The sequence below is a fragment of the Enoplosus armatus genome, chromosome 12 (genome assembly GCF_043641665.1).
Source record: "Enoplosus armatus isolate fEnoArm2 chromosome 12, fEnoArm2.hap1, whole genome shotgun sequence".
Classification (NCBI taxonomy): Eukaryota; Metazoa; Chordata; class Actinopteri; order Centrarchiformes; family Enoplosidae; genus Enoplosus; species Enoplosus armatus.
This window is the reverse complement of record NC_092191.1, coordinates 11,516,539-11,535,195: the sequence shown is the minus strand read 5'-3', so window position 1 is coordinate 11,535,195 and position 18,657 is coordinate 11,516,539. Positions and strand designations below refer to the sequence as shown.

The 18,657-nt window shown below is 41.0% G+C and overlaps 3 protein-coding genes across 3 annotated transcripts; all 3 read right to left on the bottom strand.

Moving 5' to 3' along the window:
• Window positions 1-988: 988 nt before the first annotated feature.
• Window positions 989-1,463, bottom strand: c12h10orf53 (chromosome 12 C10orf53 homolog). The gene is made up of 3 exons (XM_070916634.1): window positions 1,370-1,463; window positions 1,145-1,264; window positions 989-1,053 (listed from the first exon to the last, which is right to left on the bottom strand). Exons 1-3 carry the CDS (start codon window positions 1,461-1,463, stop codon window positions 989-991), a joined length of 279 nt encoding a protein of 92 aa, XP_070772735.1.
• A 1,572-nt stretch (window positions 1,464-3,035) lies between these two features.
• On the bottom strand, window positions 3,036-9,806 carry chata (choline O-acetyltransferase a). The gene is made up of 14 exons (XM_070916256.1): window positions 9,759-9,806; window positions 9,188-9,379; window positions 8,644-8,762; window positions 8,030-8,083; window positions 7,742-7,922; window positions 6,327-6,504; window positions 6,039-6,208; window positions 5,432-5,532; window positions 5,197-5,325; window positions 4,988-5,110; window positions 4,751-4,892; window positions 4,446-4,508; window positions 4,226-4,363; window positions 3,036-3,467 (listed from the first exon to the last, which is right to left on the bottom strand). Exons 1-14 carry the CDS (start codon window positions 9,804-9,806, stop codon window positions 3,036-3,038), a joined length of 2,070 nt encoding a protein of 689 aa, XP_070772357.1.
• Window positions 9,807-11,690: 1,884 nt separating this feature from the next.
• Window positions 11,691-13,250, bottom strand: slc18a3a (solute carrier family 18 member 3a). Its single transcript, XM_070916584.1, has one exon. The coding sequence runs from the start codon at window positions 13,248-13,250 to the stop codon at window positions 11,691-11,693; it is 1,560 nt and encodes a 519-aa protein (XP_070772685.1).
• Window positions 13,251-18,657: the final 5,407 nt, after the last annotated feature.

Genomic DNA, 18,657 nt, shown 5'->3' with positions numbered 1-18,657 from the left:
TGCTTTGGCTACCTTGGCTGTTAGTGAAGGAGTCTGTATTTATTGTCACACCTCACTTCACCAGGAGACATGAGCCAGCTGGCACAGAGACTTGCAGCCATGTTTTCTACTTAGGACATAAGGCTCAGCTTCCTCTTCGGAGGCTGAGGGATGTGTGCACACACATAAACACAGCAACGCTTTGGATGCTTTGAGAGCAGTATTGACACTTGGTTGTCACATTAAAAAATCCCCAGGTATTTAAGGGAATTTATTAGTTACCACTGCGCTTAGAAATGCTCCATAATGTGACACTTCCTGTTCAGCTATAATGTAGCTTGCCTATTCCACTTTCAACCAGGAGATTTAACCATAAGCCATTTGCAAACATATTTAATGTTTTAAAAAAAGGTTTATGTGTGTTAGTTTTTTAATGAAAGAAAATATGTCCGCATATTAGCATTGACACACAACTTCATGGCGCTGTGCTTACACCGGGATTAATAAAATATGCAATAAAATATATTTAAGTTTAATAACATGCTTTGTCATGATTTTTTGGTTGCAGATGATGAGACAGTGTAAAGAAAGTCTACGGTTCAGAGTGAGACCATGTGAGTTCTTACAAATGAAAAGTTGAATTTATTAGTAATTTGTTGCTCATTTTAATCGACTCATGGGTTTGCTGCTACAGACTTATTGGTCTGGTATGACCAGTAGCTTATGGCGACTGATGGTAGCACTCTTGAGATAGATATTACTGAGTGTGACTGAGAGTCAGTTTGCTAACCTTATGACTCTCCTCTACTTGTGCTACTGTTCCACCTTAGTTGATATTGTACTTTAATGATGCAAATTCCCTTACAAATCTGGAATTAATCAAATTACTATTTATTACTTACAGGATTACAATTAAAAATACAATGACTGGGCTTTTGAGTAAGAAAAAAGCAGATATGCACATGGGTGTTATTTTTATTTATTTCAAAGCTGAGTGCTGGGTTTCTCTTCAGTGAGCATTTTCTACAGCGGTCACAGCTTCTTTGCAAACAGGGTCCAGTTGTCCGTCTCCACCTTCAGGATAAAAAGCACAACAGGTTGTCATCATCACAATAGCATGTGGTCTCCGCTCTCCGTCAAAGCTCACCAAGCTCACCAAGCTCACCAAACTGCAGCTGCTGTATGTTACAGCTGAAGACGATCTCCCCGTTGACAACGAGCTCCACCGTGTTCCACTCGCGCGTGTCTTCCAAGACACACTGGTGCCCGCGCGCTCTCAGAGCGGCTGCAGACATATTGGACGGACAATGTTTGACCTCATTTCAAACAGTCGAGACGGCAGACACAGTGCAGGTGTCCTAATTGGACTGCGATGCGGAAATAAACATACCCTGGAGACCCTGCAGGCGGAAGCTCCTGTGTTTTACGACTCCATTGGATTCATAAGGTCCGTTGCAAAGTGTCACCCGTGCGTTTTTCGGCATTGTTAGTTGTCACCTTGGTAACTGTCACACACAACACACTTGTAGCTAACACTGTCTCCTCTCCAAAAATGTGTCCAGGAGTCCCATCTGCTCCACACAAGTTTCTAATAATTATGACTCAGTCTGATTAATTCAAGAAACTTTATTATACATTTGACTTAGTACATATATCACAAAGAAGACACTAATATGACTTAAAATGTCATAATAATTATATTAAAAAAAAAAAAAAAGGAATTCTGATACAAATAAATATCAATCAATCAATAATTTTGACATATGAAGTCATAATTAGGAAGTGAAAAGAAATGAATTATGTTGTGGATTTTATTTTCAATCAAATGGACACATCCTGATTCCATAATGCAACTGGTCCTTAGATTCAGAGCAGTTCCTGACATGCTCAGATGATTCAGCACCTGTAATGTGCACTAAATGGATGTGTATGTAAGGTGGTCCGAGTAGATTTCATTTAACTTAAACTTAAACTATTGATGCGTCTACTCTGTAAACAGCAAAATGAACACAAGTCTTAATTTGAATTTGGTTTCTTTTAATCTTCAACAGTACTTTATAAATACAATACTCGGACAGTCATAAACACAGTGATCACCTCTGGTTAGTAAGTTTCATGTACTTACACTTACACCCTGTAACATTAAGTTATATCATACAAAAATAAATAACTTAGTTGATATATTCTGATCATAAATGTACAAATACACAGTTTTGATCACATGTAACATTCTTTGATAAACTAAATATTGTCCCTTTAAGATCTTCAGTCAGTTGCTTTTTGTTTCTGATGTACACAAGCACAGTATGAGTCCCAGTATGTGGAATACAGTACAGCATGAACTAAACATCTAGGATACTTTTTTGAACAGACGTTTTAGTAATACTACATGTAATGTCACAATAGACACAACAGTTTATGAGGACAAAATAGAAATTGCATAGAAGATTCTAGTTTTACAATGGACCATAATCTTCAGAAAATCATCAGATAGCAGCATGCGATTTGCAAGTTGACATATAGTGAGACAATCATCCATTTATCATAACTCACAGACTACTGTTGCTCTGTCAAACTAACTGACTAAAAAGGGAGAATGAATCTCTTTTTTTTTCCTTTTTAAGTTTGCTCATTTCCCACCAACCTTAACTGTAGCACTGGTCGTCAACAACAATACATTTACTCTTTTCTTTGGCTGACTCAACTCAATTTAGTGCAAAACAACAATCAAAAGCTCAAATGTGGCTTGTATTTTTACCTACATACAACAGCCATTTTCACAGACATTTGAATTACTGCTGAATATTGGATATTTCTTTTGTGACAACAGCGGAAAACGTCCTCCATAACAACAAAACACCTCTAATATTCTCTAAGAATAAGTAGATTAGATTATCATCAGCACATGATACATACATGAACGAAACAGCTTTACGTAGCATTTTGTGTCACAGTTACATTGTATATTTTGTGAATGACTCGAGGAATACATTGTTGCAGCACAAAAACACATTTAAAATCATACCACTGTTATTTTCACTGGCACTGACAGGTTCCTATGATTTACTCCCGTTCTTGAAACCTTGTGCCTCCCCTTGAGATGAAGTCTGGGTTTGAGCCTCCACTTTAGTCTGGTCTGGTGTCTTCAGCAGAACCTGTGGCAGTGCTTGCTGACTCTTGTTCAGGTCAGCCGGTCTCTGCTGTGTTTTATTTTGCCAGTTTGTGTCTGTTTGCGTCTGCGTCTCCAGTGTCTGACCCTGTCTTTGCGCGGCGGGATTGGAGCCGGAGTTGCATTTATCGCACAGATCCCTCATGTCCAGGAGTCCCTGCACCAGACACTTGACAAATTCTGCTGAGCGTGTCTGCGGGCTCTCGCGGAAACTGGACACAGAGAAGATAATGTGGTCTGACTGAGGGTTGTAGCACGCTCCATATCCATTAGGAACCACGGGTCCGTAGCAGCAGAACATCTCAACAGTAGTAGGGACCTGAGGGAAGAGTGAATCCTTCAATACTGAACTACTGCCAGTTTAACTAGAGTGTTCAAATACTGCTGTAGGTGGAAAGGGTGAGACAAGACTATTGAGATGGGTGTGTGTGAGAAACAGAAAAGAACGATCAAAACTAAAGCAGCTGAGGTCGAAATATCTGTACTTTTTGTTGTGGGTCAAGCTCCAAAAATGCTGGATCCTTCCCATGATGCACCTCAGTGGTGTCTTTGATTTAAAGCTGCAACGATTAATTGATTAGTCGGTCAAAAGAACAATTAATTGGCAACTATTTTGATAATGAATTCATCATTTAAATAATTTTCCGAAGTAGGAGTTTTGGACTTAGATCACATCATCTTGTATTTTTAGGACATTATGAATTTTCATTGTTGTATGATGTATTATGGACCAAACTATGAATCGAGAAAGTAATCTGCAGATTAATCGATAATGACAAAAGTTGTTAGTTGCAGCCCTACTTTCATTAGAACCCTCTTGGCTCCTAAACGCAGACTTCTTTCAAACCCCACTCCTCCAGTTTGTAGCTCAGACTTTCTGTTAAAAATGTTAAGTCTCAAGCACAAGCTGAGAAAACGCTGATGACATCATGATGCCATTTTTCAGACTTTAGGAAGCTCCCTGCAGAGCCACAGAGGACATGAGACGAGTAAACTGAACTTCATGTGTAAAATTGATGAGTGTCCGTTTAATACATTTTAGCTTCAGTTTAATGTTTTAAAATCAGATGACCATACCTGACTTGTAGAGAGAATGAACTGATTACTGATGAGATGGGCTTCGTCTTTGAATATTTCTGGCTTCTCGATCTTCAGTTCATGTGCAATTTCACGTAGTCCTATTAAGTGATTGTCTATTGCCATCCCTGTAATAGCCTGAAAAGGAGAATGAATACACATGAAAAGCAAAGTCAACGTTATTATAGAAAGCTGGATGAGATGATTAGAGAAAACTTACCAGAATGGTATACTTTGTCTGCGCAGTTATGGCACCTCGTAACATCTCCATCTTTTCCGTATCCTAGAGAAACAAACAAATGACTGAAAATCAATACTAGACTATTAAATCCCTTTATTTACAGTAGGCATAGTTTTTCATGGTGGAGTACAGCAACACAGACTGAAGTAAAAAATCGAATGACACCCTTTAAAAGCAAAGAAAACCGACAACCTCATGTCATTATTCAAACTGAGTTTTTACTCTGCAGTAGCATTAATTTAAAGTGGATAGTATGACTTTAATATCTGACTTGAACATCTTACGCTTGCACTCAGTTCCCCATCAGTCATTGCTTTGGCAAAGGCCGCAGCTTCTGGTGTGGCCGAGCGGATGTTGTCCACTCTGCCTTCCTTAAAACGCCGTATAGAAGCGCTCTCATAGGTCGACACTGGTCTGCCATGACATCTAGTAAGTAACACACAAAGAGAAAACCTTGTAGCTTGGAGCCCCGGGGGTTAATGTGACATAAGAGATTCCTGTCACATTCATCTTTTTCTTACCGGTAGTAGGCTAACTGAAGGGCAACCTGGATGTAGGCGTCCGGACTCATTTTCTGCTTCTTGATGAACTCTTTCCCGTAATCGTAGAATTTGTGGACATTCATGTCCAGATTTTTCACCAGCCTGAGCAGGTAAGAATAAATCCTGCTATGAGCTGAAAGCATGTATTCATTTATTTGATTTGTACAGAAACCAGAGTAAAGCCAGACCTCTGCAGTTTGTCACCAGAAGAGGCGAGGAGTTTGTGAATCTCTGGAGTACATTTCCAGCGGAGTCTGCGTGGTGCAGGCAGCTCGCTCACACTTGCAGCCCTCACCAGCTTTGATGGACTGCCAATCCTGATGTCGCATGGGAAGACAGTATCATTTGGCTTTTTTTTTTATTACAGTCTTATTTGAACTTTCTAAGCATATGCCAACAAATATCACACATTTAATTTCTTACATGTATTTGAGTAGATACTCCGTGCACTGCACAAGGACGATTCCTTCAAACGGTGAGTGTTCACACACAACTCCGCAGCAGCCGTCAGCTCCTACAACAAACTGACACAGTCGTGTATATTTTCAGTGGGATTTTCTTGAGCTGAACCGTACTGCAGTGCTCGATTATCTAAGATTCAATTCATATGCGTACGCACTGCAACTACATGGTCCTTCATATACATTTCATCCACATGTTGCACCCTGCCCTGAGGAAATAACGAATGAATATCAATCATTATTTATTCAAGTTATTGAATTCTTTATCAAAACATCTCCATCAAAGTTCATGCTAATGACATCAGGCTTGTAAATCCAATGGGAACGTCTGTTCTCTTTTTTAGATGTAAATTCTTAATTTGACATGGGATTGGCTAATTACATCCACTGGCACTGTGAGAGATGGACTTGAATTTGTTATGTCATTTCCTCAGTAATTAAGGTAAATGGATCCTCTGTCCTTCCTTTCATCCTCATTGCATTCTTTCTTCTTCTCCTCAATAGCCATTGTTTAACCAGTTAGGAGGCAAACATTAAAGTAGCCTTACTTGCTAACTGTGCTCACTAACCTGCATGGGCTTGTCGTACCAGCGGTTGCCTCCATTCTTGGCCACTCCTCCGCCGTGCAGCATCAACATGGCACGTGTGGTGTCACTTAGCTCAGGCCCAGTGGCGTCATCGAGACAGACCAGACACAGACAACGCTCGATCATGTCCAGAGAGTCCCTGTTAGTAGACTCTAGAGGATGATACGTAAAAATAAGGTAAATTTGGTGGGACAAATAGAAACACTGAGATCCACTTGATTTAAAAGAGAGTTTTTATTGGAGAGTCTTGAACCTCTATTGAAAACGTACCTCTCATTAGCACACTACGAGACTCTGCCCACTCTGTCCGTCCATTTGAAGTGAGAAGACCAATAGGCGGGAGCCGCTCTTCTTCGCTGTCAGCCATCCTGACGATCTTCTCCAGCTGAGTCAGCAGGTCTCTTTCATTCAGTCGGCGGAAGTTGATCACCACGTCCAGCACAAAGAACTGGACAGAGGTTCAGATTGGACACAAGCTGTTTCAATGCACACATCCCTGAGGTCTTACTTTAATATTAGCTGGGAATCTGTACTGCAAGCTGAAGCACATAGGAGACGCATGGGGATATCTGGTAGGATGTGCATGATGAGGGGCAACAGAGAAATAGTAACGGCTGAGATTTGAGAACAAGGCAACATGTTGTAAAAAGGCAAACGTGTTGTGAAAAGGCAACAGTTTAGCCAAATTATCCATTCTAACCCCTAAAACTAAAGGTGACCAAACCCAAAATATCTATAATGATCCATCATTGCATCGGACAAATGTGTGCACAACTACTGTATGCAAAGTAGAACAAGGCTCAACCAGGATGTTAGCCTGTAAACTGTGGTGGATGTTTACTATTATAATCTGATGTTTTTATCTTCATATTCAGCAATAATTAAGTGGGAACTACTGCTATTTATCAGTTTCTTGTGAAGTGTCTCAAGTGACAATACTGGTCCATTACTGGTCGTTTAGAAGGACTTAATGGTGGTAGTAAGTGAGCATCTTTAAGTGTTTTACTGATTCGAGGCCTTATTTGAGCACCTTTTCTATGGAGTTGCAACACAGTGGCGATGCTGAATGTTGCTTACTGATGTACAAATGTCACACGCGTTAATAATTGATAATTCATCATCACAATTAACTTAACAGAGAGCACTTGTCGGTGGGCTGTGGCTGTTAATCACTCATTGGGAGATAAGTAAGCATAGTGTCCACAGAGTTACAGTATCATTAGATACAAGTGAGTGATGATCCATATGTTGTGCTGTGACAGGGACACGATGTATAGTCTAATTCTCACTGTGAACATTGTTCTCTGTCAATTGTGAAATGGGGTGATTCATGATGGCATTTTTAGGACTTCTCGTCCGTGTTAGCTCATAGGTTAAGAATTATTTACCTTCTGATGAAGACAGCTTGTCATATGGTTGAAATCTCTGGAAAAAGCTAGTAAGTGGACCTTGAGTTGAGATTGTTTTGTCAAATGAATGTTTCCAAAGTTAAGAATGTCAAGAATTTTCATGCTTACAAGCTAACACAGAGGAGAAGTCCTGAAAGCACTAAGCTCACATGTCACAACTAAGCAAACTCCATTCGCTGATGATGGCTGTGTCATGTGGTTGAAAGAACTTGAGTTGGCATTATTTTGTCAAAGCAGTCTATGACAACTTTGGATTTGTTTTTCACTCTGTCTGACCTGGTTTTTACAAGCCACAATGATGTGTTCAGGTTCTGGCATCACGCTACTCTCCTGGGCCACGAGTGTGTCCCTCTCAGGCCCCGGTAGGCGGTAGGAAGTGAAGAGGCGATAGTATTGCTCCATACACAGAGGGGTGCCAGCCAGCTGGCCCCGGGCATAATCCACAGGCAGCGCATGTCTGCACACAGACACTTTGTCAGGCCTTTTATTTAGACATGAACCACAGAAAATAATTCTGTTGGGATTGAATGTCTCAAGTTCATTAATGCTCTCGTTGTAACTTACGCATCGAGAAGAGTCTTGTACTCCAAAACTCCAGAAATTAAGTGTGCTGCAAACCTAGGACAGAAAAACTTTACATTGTAAAATACAAAACACACACGTATTGCACTTAGTCTCTCCCTCTCACACTCTCTGTACTCGGGGTAACGATTCTCTGTGTTTAGCCTTGTTCTTGTGTAGCTGTATTACACTTAACAGTATAAATGCTGTATGTGAATCATCTGGTTAAGGGGCTGGTCCCAGATCGATGTTAAACAAACCGCAGCCTTCATTATCTATTAACCTTTCCACCAGTAGCCTGACCTGGCCTCTCAGCCCTCATGGTATTCTGGGTAATGACCCTATCTGTCAATGTGTAGCAAGGAAGTGTCCAATTTTCTGTAACCGATCACGTAATTTATAGAGTTCACTATCATTTCTCAAGTTTTGATGGTGGTGATAACTTTTTGATTTTTACAATGCATGGCCATCACAGCTTGTTCTTTTACAGTGTCTGCTGTAGAGGATGGCTAGTGCTACTGGATGACAATATGTTTTTGTCTGTCCCGTCTTATCATCGTATCATACTATGAGGTTTCTCTTCTGACCCATCTGTCTCGTTGTGCAGTGTCTCGTACCGTAAAGAGTCGATGGGAGCCCTGAAGCTCTGCTGCGGGAAGACCATCACAGGACTGGAGTTGACGGGCAGAGCCAGTCTGTTGTTCAGGTACATGTCATTCAGCCAGTATTCATACACCTACAGTAGGAAATGGAGGAATTTGCTTAAAGGCACAATCTATTAGTAATAGTGATCGCCAATACAAGCAAATAAAACATGAGATTGGACGTGGCTGGTTTGAAATTGATTGATATATTGACACAGACTGACTCTATAAGTAAAAGGTTTGTTTACGAGTAATGTTTGTTTTTCTTTCAGTTGCGTACATAAATTATACATCAATTTTATCTAAAAAAAAAAGACAATAAATAAAAGAATTGCTGGTTGTCCCTTTAAAACTGTGTATTCTTACCACAGTGTTATTTACTGAAGAGTTTGTCTGAACTTTTAACCATTCGTTTTAATCATGAATCATAATTCTTAGTGTTGCTAGTTGAAAACAACTTGTTTTGGGGTTTGAACACATCATAACTGTGTGTTTCTGACCAGACCATTTTATTTACCCAGTTTGCCTTGTCCTCCCTCCTCTCCTCGAGCTTGCTCTGCAGTAGCTCCCCCACTCCTCCAGGGGCTCCAAACTGCTTCACTATGTTTTGGGTCTTGTTGAACTGTTCCTCTGTGAGCAGGTGCTTCATACACCTCAGGTACATGTCCAGAGTGTCTTTCAGGGCTGGGAGCGGCAGCTTAGGGAGACCCTGAGCAGTGTAGGGGGTGAAAAAACTCAGCAGAACTGTCATCACCAATTTTCTTCTAAATGTGTGACTTCACATCAACATGTAGTCTCTTCTGACAGTTCATTATATAAATTCAACAAGAAAATACTTAATAATATAGAATAGATAATAATTCAGTGTTCAGTTGAACTACAAGCCAAAATATTTGTATTCATATAAAATCTCATACATGAATTCCTACTTTTATTCATTTTTTAAAAATCATTTTATCATCCTTATTAATATTATTTTCTTTTGTTTGCTTTTTGACCTTCCTAGTTGACTGTAAAACATTGTTTCTCTCATGCATATTCCAGTGAGATAGATTTTATCCACATATAAGTATAAGTTAGATATTTACATCTCCGCCCCCTGAACCTTTGGAGGGCTCTTGGTCCAGAACTGGCATGTTGGCGGTGCAGAGCGGCAGTCAAGCAGGCTGCCTCCCTTTGAGACAGACTCTGTGTCCACAAATGAAATGATATCACTGTCAAGTTCCGGCAAGTGAGTGCGCTTTAAAATAACTGCCATACACTATGACAGTTTAACTAAGAACAGTTGTCTTTAAACGTTGCACTGTGGGATATTTAAAACAAATGTACAATGCAACTCAAGAAATAAAATGTATCTCTGTCTTAACTACTTGCTGCGCACTTTGGGCATCATTTTCAAACCTGCGCATTTGGTGTTAACATGCTGTCATAAATGATACTAATACATTTTCCAGATTGAAATAAACAATCACATACAAATGAAATGTTTTACTCACCAGAAAGAAAAAACGAACCCAGTCGTCCCGAGGCTCAAGCACGGAGTTCAGGTTTATCCATCTGTAGACTTGAGTCCATTTCTGGCCGAATTTCTTTTAAATTTCACTACTTTGATCCTTTGTCATTTTGAGCATCTTTCAATCCCCAGCATGGCAAGAGCGCAACTCCCTCGCAGGCTCAGGAGAGATGCTGAGAAGGGTACCTCACCCTCCTGGCAGCCAGGCTCCTCCCAGAAGTCCTGCTATTCGCCGAGAAGTTTATTTGGCGCTTCGCATCTTCTCCCCACCTTATTTAGACACCGACTGAGCGCCTCGGATGCTCACACGCTGTGCCGAGGAACAATTAGGACGTGTTTTGCACGGACTTCTTCCTTTAGCTTTCTGAATTTTCAACACTTTTCGTCGAGCAGTTTGGACGCATACTTTGCTTCCACCTCACTGCATCTGACTGGTTTAATTTGAGTAGTGTATTTAATATCATATGCAAAGATTTGCAGTTTGGACAAGCCAGATGCTTTGACAGTGCTTTGTTGATTTTACACACAATATCAACCACAGGATCCTACATGAAATGATTATTATATTTTGTTCCAAAACTATATTTTTAATTCGGAGAAATTACCTTCTATATAATGGACTTAAATATTCATTTTAGGCTGTTTTGTATTACTAATAAAGAACATAAACTACATCATTGTAGGCCTTAATAACTTTAATATTCGATTGTTTAATTAATGCGTGTTCAAAGGCAAAAATCCAGGAACGTGTTGAATTGAAAAATTTGCGCTTTATAGATAAAACCATAATTAAAAAAGTAACGAGCAATGTGGATTCCTTCACCTGCAGAGTAAATTAAAATTGTCATATGCCACAATAAATAATTTCATGAATTGCCTAAATAAATAATTTCCATAAACAGGATCTTTCACATAATATTGATTTAATTATGTACATGAATATACATGTATGTACAGTCGCAGATTATACAACGAGGCTATGCATTCCAGAAGTACATCATCCAAAATAAACGAAACAAACAGACAACAAGAAGCAGATTTCCGTTCATGTCCATCTGTTGTATCTTTCTCAAACTGCCGTGTGACACACAGTATTGCATATTGAGTTTAGCAGCACAACTCTGGCAAAATGAATACAAATTACATTGAATTGACGCAGATAAATTACAACTGTTCTTTTCTTAAAATACATTTACACATAATCCCTGAATACGATATGAGTCAGTTTCTGATACAGTGATAAATACTGTTAATGGATAGACATTTATGTCAACAAATCGTTCACAATACTCTCACTTTAAGATGAACAAACGCCAGCGAGCGTCTTTCTACTGCAAAAGCTTGAAGCTACTTGATTTGACAGCACCCGGAGGAACTGTCACCAGCAGCAGTGAATGATTTATGTTGTCACACGATCCTAATCGTGTTATGCAATTGATTGGATCGGAAGGGATGCACACAACTCTACATGGGCACTTTGATAGTTGTACACTCAGTTAAATGTCTTTTACGCATACTCTCCTCCTGAGGATTCCTCCTCTGAATACGACCGTTGCGCGAAGGTTTCAATGCCATTCTCGTCGATCGTTGTACACAAACCCTTTCTCTTCTTTTCTCGTTGCTCCATCTTAATCGTATCATACAGCCCCGTTGGGCCGTCCTCCAGGAGCATGTTTCGCTCGGAGAAAGAAGGCTTCATCTTTGTCACGTTCTTCAGCAGAAGGAGCGCCGGTGCGTAAAGTACATTGGCGAGGCCCATGCCCAAGTTGAGCTGAACAAAGCCCAGGTCGTGCACTATCTGTCCAGCCACCACGGGCCCCAGGGCATAGGCCACGCAGTAAGAGATGTCTGCGATGGCGTACACGCTGCCATACACTGACACATGCCGCACATCCACCAGGAAACCCAATGTTGGCAGGAGCGCCGTGTCCACGAAGGCGATGCCAAAACAGATTCCGCACAGCGGGATCATAAGCTGTCCAAAGGTTTTGCAGGCTGGCACTGTGCAGGAGCTTGCGCCTATGAACACCATACCTATAGCCCCGTAAAACCACTGGAGATGTGGGTACTTGGCTGCTAATTTGACAGTGAGATAGACACCTAAGACGTGAGGGAAGAAGGCGGGGAACCATGTCATACCAATCTCCCACTGACTGGCATGCATGTTCTCCTCCATCCAGGTGGCGATAGTGGGCTCAAGGAATGCGAGAGGGATGTTACAAATAGTCAGAGCACCAGCCACTACGGCTATGTAAGGATCAATCATCAGTTTATACATGGGGGTGCCCACTGGCATGTTTTCTCTCTCTCGGTTGGAGAAGGGTTTTAGCACAGTCAGGCACAATATACCATCAATGAGACAGATACAGGCCAGAATCAGGAAGGGCACCCGCTTCCCTGCGAACTCATAGAGGACCCCTCCAAAGGGGGGCGCCACGAGACTCCCAAAAGAAATGAAAGCCAAGGCAATACCCAGCGCTTTGCTCCTCTCTGTCTCCTCTGAGTACCTGTCTGCGATCAGAGCGATCCCTGAAGTGTCCGCGAAAGCCGAGCCGAGGCCCTGCATGCTGCGCGCCAGGAACAGAGTCGCGTAGTTTTCAGCGAAGGCAAAAGTAAGGGTGGAGAGAAACATGACATTGAGCCCGATGAAGAGTGGAATGTCGTACCCGACCCTGTCTATGAACGTGCCACTCAACGGGTTCACTAGGAGCTGCAGGATGGCCTTGGAGGCAAAAAGAACACCAATCTGTAGGTCGAAGTTCCCCTTGGGTGTTTTGTGCATGGTGCCGTTAGTGGAGTTGATGTGCGGTACAGCAGCTTGGGCACGATCCGCTGCGTTCTGTAGCCCTTCAAGGTAATCGGGTATAATTGGCACAATCACCATGTAAAGCATGTTGTCTAACAAAAGTGCTGTACAGACTATTACTAGAATAATCCGTTTCTGCCGATCTGGGTTTTGGATTACATTGCCCAGTTGTTTAGTTCTTTCGCCCATCTGGGACAGTTTGGAGGCGGCAGATTGTGCCAAATTAGTGGCTTGTCCCTCTGTGGTCCCCTCCGGCTCCATGATTTTCTCCCTTTCTGGGTCTGGTCTTTTCTTACGGAGAAAAAAAAATCGGCTTCCCCCAGTTGATTTGTTTATAGAATAACGCACGCTTGGCACATCTGTTCTGTCTTTTTTATTTAGTTTTCTTATCCAACAGCGGGAGCCCTGCTAATGAGCTAGACAACTTTCCTCTGCTTTACCTCTTCTCTGTCCCTTGCGCCGTCCGTCATCGCACGCGCTTTTCCGCTCCCGTGACTTGGACTGGTTTTATCCCCGTCGTCCCTAGTTGCTTCATTGTCTCATATCCCGTCATTCAGGTGACGCGCTGGTCCCGGACTGCACTCACAGGTTGGGGGTTCACCTACAGCTCACAGTGCCGGCTCCAGCAGCGCGCTCTCTGTTTTAGGTCCGTCTGCTGCGCCCTTCCGGCTCCCAAACGCGGCCAGCTGTCTCCAGTCACCTGTAACGCTGCGAGCTAAGTCATCATTTCACATCAACCGGACTGGTTTTTGTCGGCCGTGGAAAGAATACACACTGCAGTTTGTTGACTCCCATAGGTGTCCCCCCCCCTCCTCCCTCCCATCTTCGCCGATGGCTGTGACGCACGGTCCTGCTGCTCTCCTGAAGATCTTTTATGCTAATTAAATACAAAATCCCGAGTGCGCACTGCTTTCCAGTCAGTTGCTTCAAGACAGAGCCGAGGAGGCTCGCTTCAGACTATGTTATATTTAACCTCCTCAGTTTTAAATTACACTTATCTGATTATTTAAGTTGGATATGTCTAGAAATCGCGAAATACTTTTGACTTAACGTGGATTCAATAACACAAGGAAACCTGTTAGTTATTAAACTTGAGTAAAATACACACTGAATTTTAAGCTTTTAATTCTTCCGACATTTTCAGTCTAATAGAACCACCTCACAGCTTGTAGTTTCTGAAAACAAGATGTTGGTGCTGTTTTCCGGACAGAGGGAGCCGCGCTCTGACCACCACCTCTCTGCTTCCATCTCAGAGACAGAGCTTCACGACACAAAGACCTGAGAAAAACAGGAATTTACTCAAGTTATAATCTACGTTTTATATATTATTGGCCAACCTCCTGTGACTTTTCTTTCAAAATGTGTTATTTTGCATAACATTGACTCTAATGGACGTTTTGAATACATTTAGCCTTTAAAAGAATCTCGCAGAATCACGCTGGATTCATGTCGTTGCAGTTTAATATAGAGATATACTATTAGTATCATATTTTAGGAAAACCTCAAGAGATCTCATTTGTTCCGCTTTCAGCCGACATGAGGCGAGTGAACCGGGGGTTTAAATAAAGCTGACAACGCCATCTATTGGTGCAGAGAAGCGTCTGCAGCTGTCGCCAACATTCACTGTACTGAATGAAAGCAATCTGCTAATGGAAATAATTTGATTTCAAATGCAAATCAACGTCTGCAATGCAATCATCTTCTTAAATCACTTGTCATAGGAGTCATCTGTCTTATAGGCTTTGTTTCAGGATATTGACACCTGTCAGAATTACATTTTTGAAAAAGAAACTTTGGATTGTTGAAACAATCTCACTCCATGAGAAGGGTTTTCTGTTTTTGTCTTTTTAGTTTTAGCTGCTCCTGTTTGTTTTCAGAATAAATACAACTTGGAATATGACACTAAATAGCCTGTCAGCTTTTGCAGTAGTCTAAAGATTGATGATTAGATCTGAAACATGAGACAGAGCAGTATTGACATCTAGTGGAGAAAGAATGAAATGATCAAGGAACCCTTGAAACCTGAGAAGTGGACCGAAGCAGATACCAGATTCTCTCTAAATATTTTATTCTGTGTCTGAATGTCAAATAAAATCTGCTGTTTCGTTACCAAAAAACACGATTTGATGGTGATTGATTTTATGACTGTAATCAAGGTGGAGATAGTTAGTCTACTTGTGAATTAAATAATCTTTTCATTAATTCATTAACCAGAGATTTGTGTGTTATGTGGTGTCTTAGGTTTGTTGCTTTAATTAACGGTCAAAGAGGGATTTTCCCTGTTTGTTTTCTCCTTCGGCGTCATGTGTCCTTGTTCAGCCAGTAGATGTCCTCATATCCCTTCACATTTTCACTGAATAACAGTTGAAGGAGTTCTGATTTCCAACTTTTTATACTTGTCACAGTATAACAATGTCCGCATTACACTGTCTGTATCTTGTGGAAAGGCTTCGTTTCGCACACTTGATGATCCAGTCAGAGGCTGAGTAGAAGCATAACATAGACTCATTCTACCTGCAAGTTAAACATACCAGACATTTAAACCGGGAAAAACATAAGTTATCAAAGTAGAAAAGGGCGGCACCACATCAAAGCTGCCAATGTTTGTGTAGCTTCATGGTTTATTGACATAATTCCTGATGTGTCTCGGCCAGAGGCCTTCCTCACAGCATGAATAGTTCTTAACAGCAAGTCTATTATATATAGGACCAGCGGTTCCCAGCCTTTTTAGCTCATGACAAGAATAGTGAGCCGCTCAACTAAAAAGTGTTTTTATTTTCTCAATTTGTTTCATTTTAAGGATTTGTGAGCTGTAAAGAGTTAAAACATTTCACAAGAAAAAAGCAAAACATTGGGAACAAAAGTTGGGAAGAGAGAGAATACCGTTCAGTGTGTGTTACAGGTGGTCTGAACCTGCCACTGCGTTCAATAAGACCACAGTATAATTCAAGATTCAAGCACAAGTATACGAATGTCTTCTAAGTAAAGCTGTCATTAAGACCTGTTGGGATCAAATGTCTCTCTTTGGGCGAGATATTTTGGGATATCACCTCTTCTGATGAGACGTACCTTTTCAGGCCATTGAAACGTGGGGAGGATGGAGGGCCATGTTTGATCTGTATGTAGTGCCTGGCCGTTGCATAGTGCAGATTTCCTGATCTAATTTGCTCTGAAATACAAACTTTGAGAGCTGTTTTAGTTTGTCTTATATCTGCCTTTCCACTAGGGTTATGGTTAATATGTAGACAGAACACACACTTGCTGTCTTATTTGGAACAAGGAAAACACAAGTTAGCCACTGTGTTTTTCTTGATACTGTTGGTGGTGAATCAAGCCCTCCTATGAGAGTTCCTGCAAGTGCAATAGTGTATAATATATGTACATGTCAGACTGCATTGAGGTAAGGAAGAATATTACTGAAGTGGTCCTGAGTTGAATGCAATGAATTTAGCTTTAAACCACTAAAGAACGACGTTCATTTCAAGTGTTTTTGAAACAAATCAGACAAATCCAGATTGTCGTTTCCCCCCCGGAGCTGTGCCTGACGTAGACCAGTTAAATCCAGGCAATAGATATTAGGAATCTAACCAAAAAGGGGCTCAAAAAATTTCTGTTTTATTTTTAGACTAAATGTTACGTCACATTAGTGAGAGAACAGCTTTGATAATCACATTTATTTCCCTCAGTGAACATACTGTAACTGGAAAGCTTAAGCAGAGTCATGAAGGCCGGAACTGTGCTTGATCACTCACTCTCTCTCACACACACACACACACACACACACACACACACTCACACACACACACTGCGACACAGGAACAGTTATAGATAAGCAGAAACAGTTTTTAGTAGTTTTGCCAGTCACCTCTTTTTTCAGGGAAAACAATCTGTTTTTAGTTCAGTGTCCTCTTGACTGTTGCCGGGGGCGGAGCGAGCACTATCCTCATAACTGGATTGGCTGTGTTAGGGGATCAACATTTTTTTGCTGTTTTTCCCAGTGATTCTGCTCTGATCTGATTTGAAAGTAGCTCAGGAGATTCAAGATCACCATGTAATCTTGTGCAGTTGCCAAAGTATTAATTTCTAACAGCCATACAAAATCCCGAGCCACTGCAGCCAAATGCACAAAGATGAAAAATAACCCCGGTGGACCTGGATGATTACAATATGAAGTTATTTTTTAACAGACAGAAATATGTAAATGGTTGGAAAGTATAGATTGACCGAGCACTCAATAAAAACCACAAGTTGCCTGCTGCAGTAGAGAGACAGAGAGCAGGACTGAGATATGTTTTGGCACTCTGTAAAGGCGTTTAAAGGCAAATTCCTCGATTATCACACTATCAAATTTCACATGGTTTGCATTCCAGCTGCGGTGGGAGACGCACTGAAATCCTTAACTTAAATAAATGCACTGTAACCCCAGAGGCACAATACTTAACTCCAGATAAGAGTCATCAATAAAAGCAAACAAATGTCAGTAGTGCAAAGTAAAATCACTGATTGTGAACAGGAGTAGGTTTTTACAAGGGGAAAAACCTTGTATGTCCTATATGTTTTGGGGATTTTCATGCTTCCAGATCAGCTGAAGAGAGAAAGGTAGAAAAGAAGGAAGGACACAGTGCAAGGAAGGAAGAAAGAAGGAATGTAATCAGGAAAGATGGAAATGAAAACAAGAGTTAGCAGAGCAAAGTCAAAGTTCTCATTGTGAAGAAGAGCAGAGTTTAGGTTTTCTGTTGAGTGAAATCTGCAGTTTTGGAAACATTTCATCCTTTCAATTTAGTTGAAAAGGGACAGGAAGGAAAAAAGGAGGTGGACAAGAGAGAAAGGAAGAAGGGAGGAGGAAAAGAAAGATGGAAGGAGAAAATGAAAGAAAGAAGGAAAGTAATCAGGAAAGAAGGAAATGGGCTACGTTTGCTAACTGCATGGCCCTCGCGCCACCATGACTTTTGGCTTTAAGTGAAATGTCTTGACAACTATGGGATGGATTGCAATAACATTTAGTACTCACATTCATGTTCCCCAGAGGATGAATTGTAATAACTTTGGTGATCCTTTGACTTTTTATCCAGCGCTATCATCAGGTCTAATTTTAAATGTGTCTTGGGTTAATGACCAAATACCTGCAAAACAAAGGACCTTTCTGTCAGACACAACTGTGCTTTATGTTTAGTGCTAATTAGCAAATGTTAGCATGCTAAACTAAGACATGGTAAACATTGCCTGGTAACAACATGTTAGCGTTGTCATGGTGAGCATGTTTGCTCAAAACACTGCTGTGCAGCCTCACACAGCTGCTGGCCCGGCTGTAGACTCTTATTACTTGACAACAGTGATATGGTATCTTATAAGCTTATTTCTGACATTGCATCGCAGAACAATGTTATTGTGCAACAGTGTCAATGTGCATGTAGTCGAGTGTATGTGACATTTGACTCTCACATATGGCAGCTGAGGACATTGTGCAGCAGTCAAGAGCTGGGCCTTTAAACAGTCAAAGAATAGATATGTTTATATGAGTATCCTGTATGGAAACTCAAAAACTCAACTGGAAATGGAAAGCAACACTGAATTACTGAATTGTGTAGTTGGTTCTGCATGTGTACTGCATTTAAAGAGGAATAAGGAAAGTTGATTGATTGGATAATCTGTGTAGCTGAATGGATTA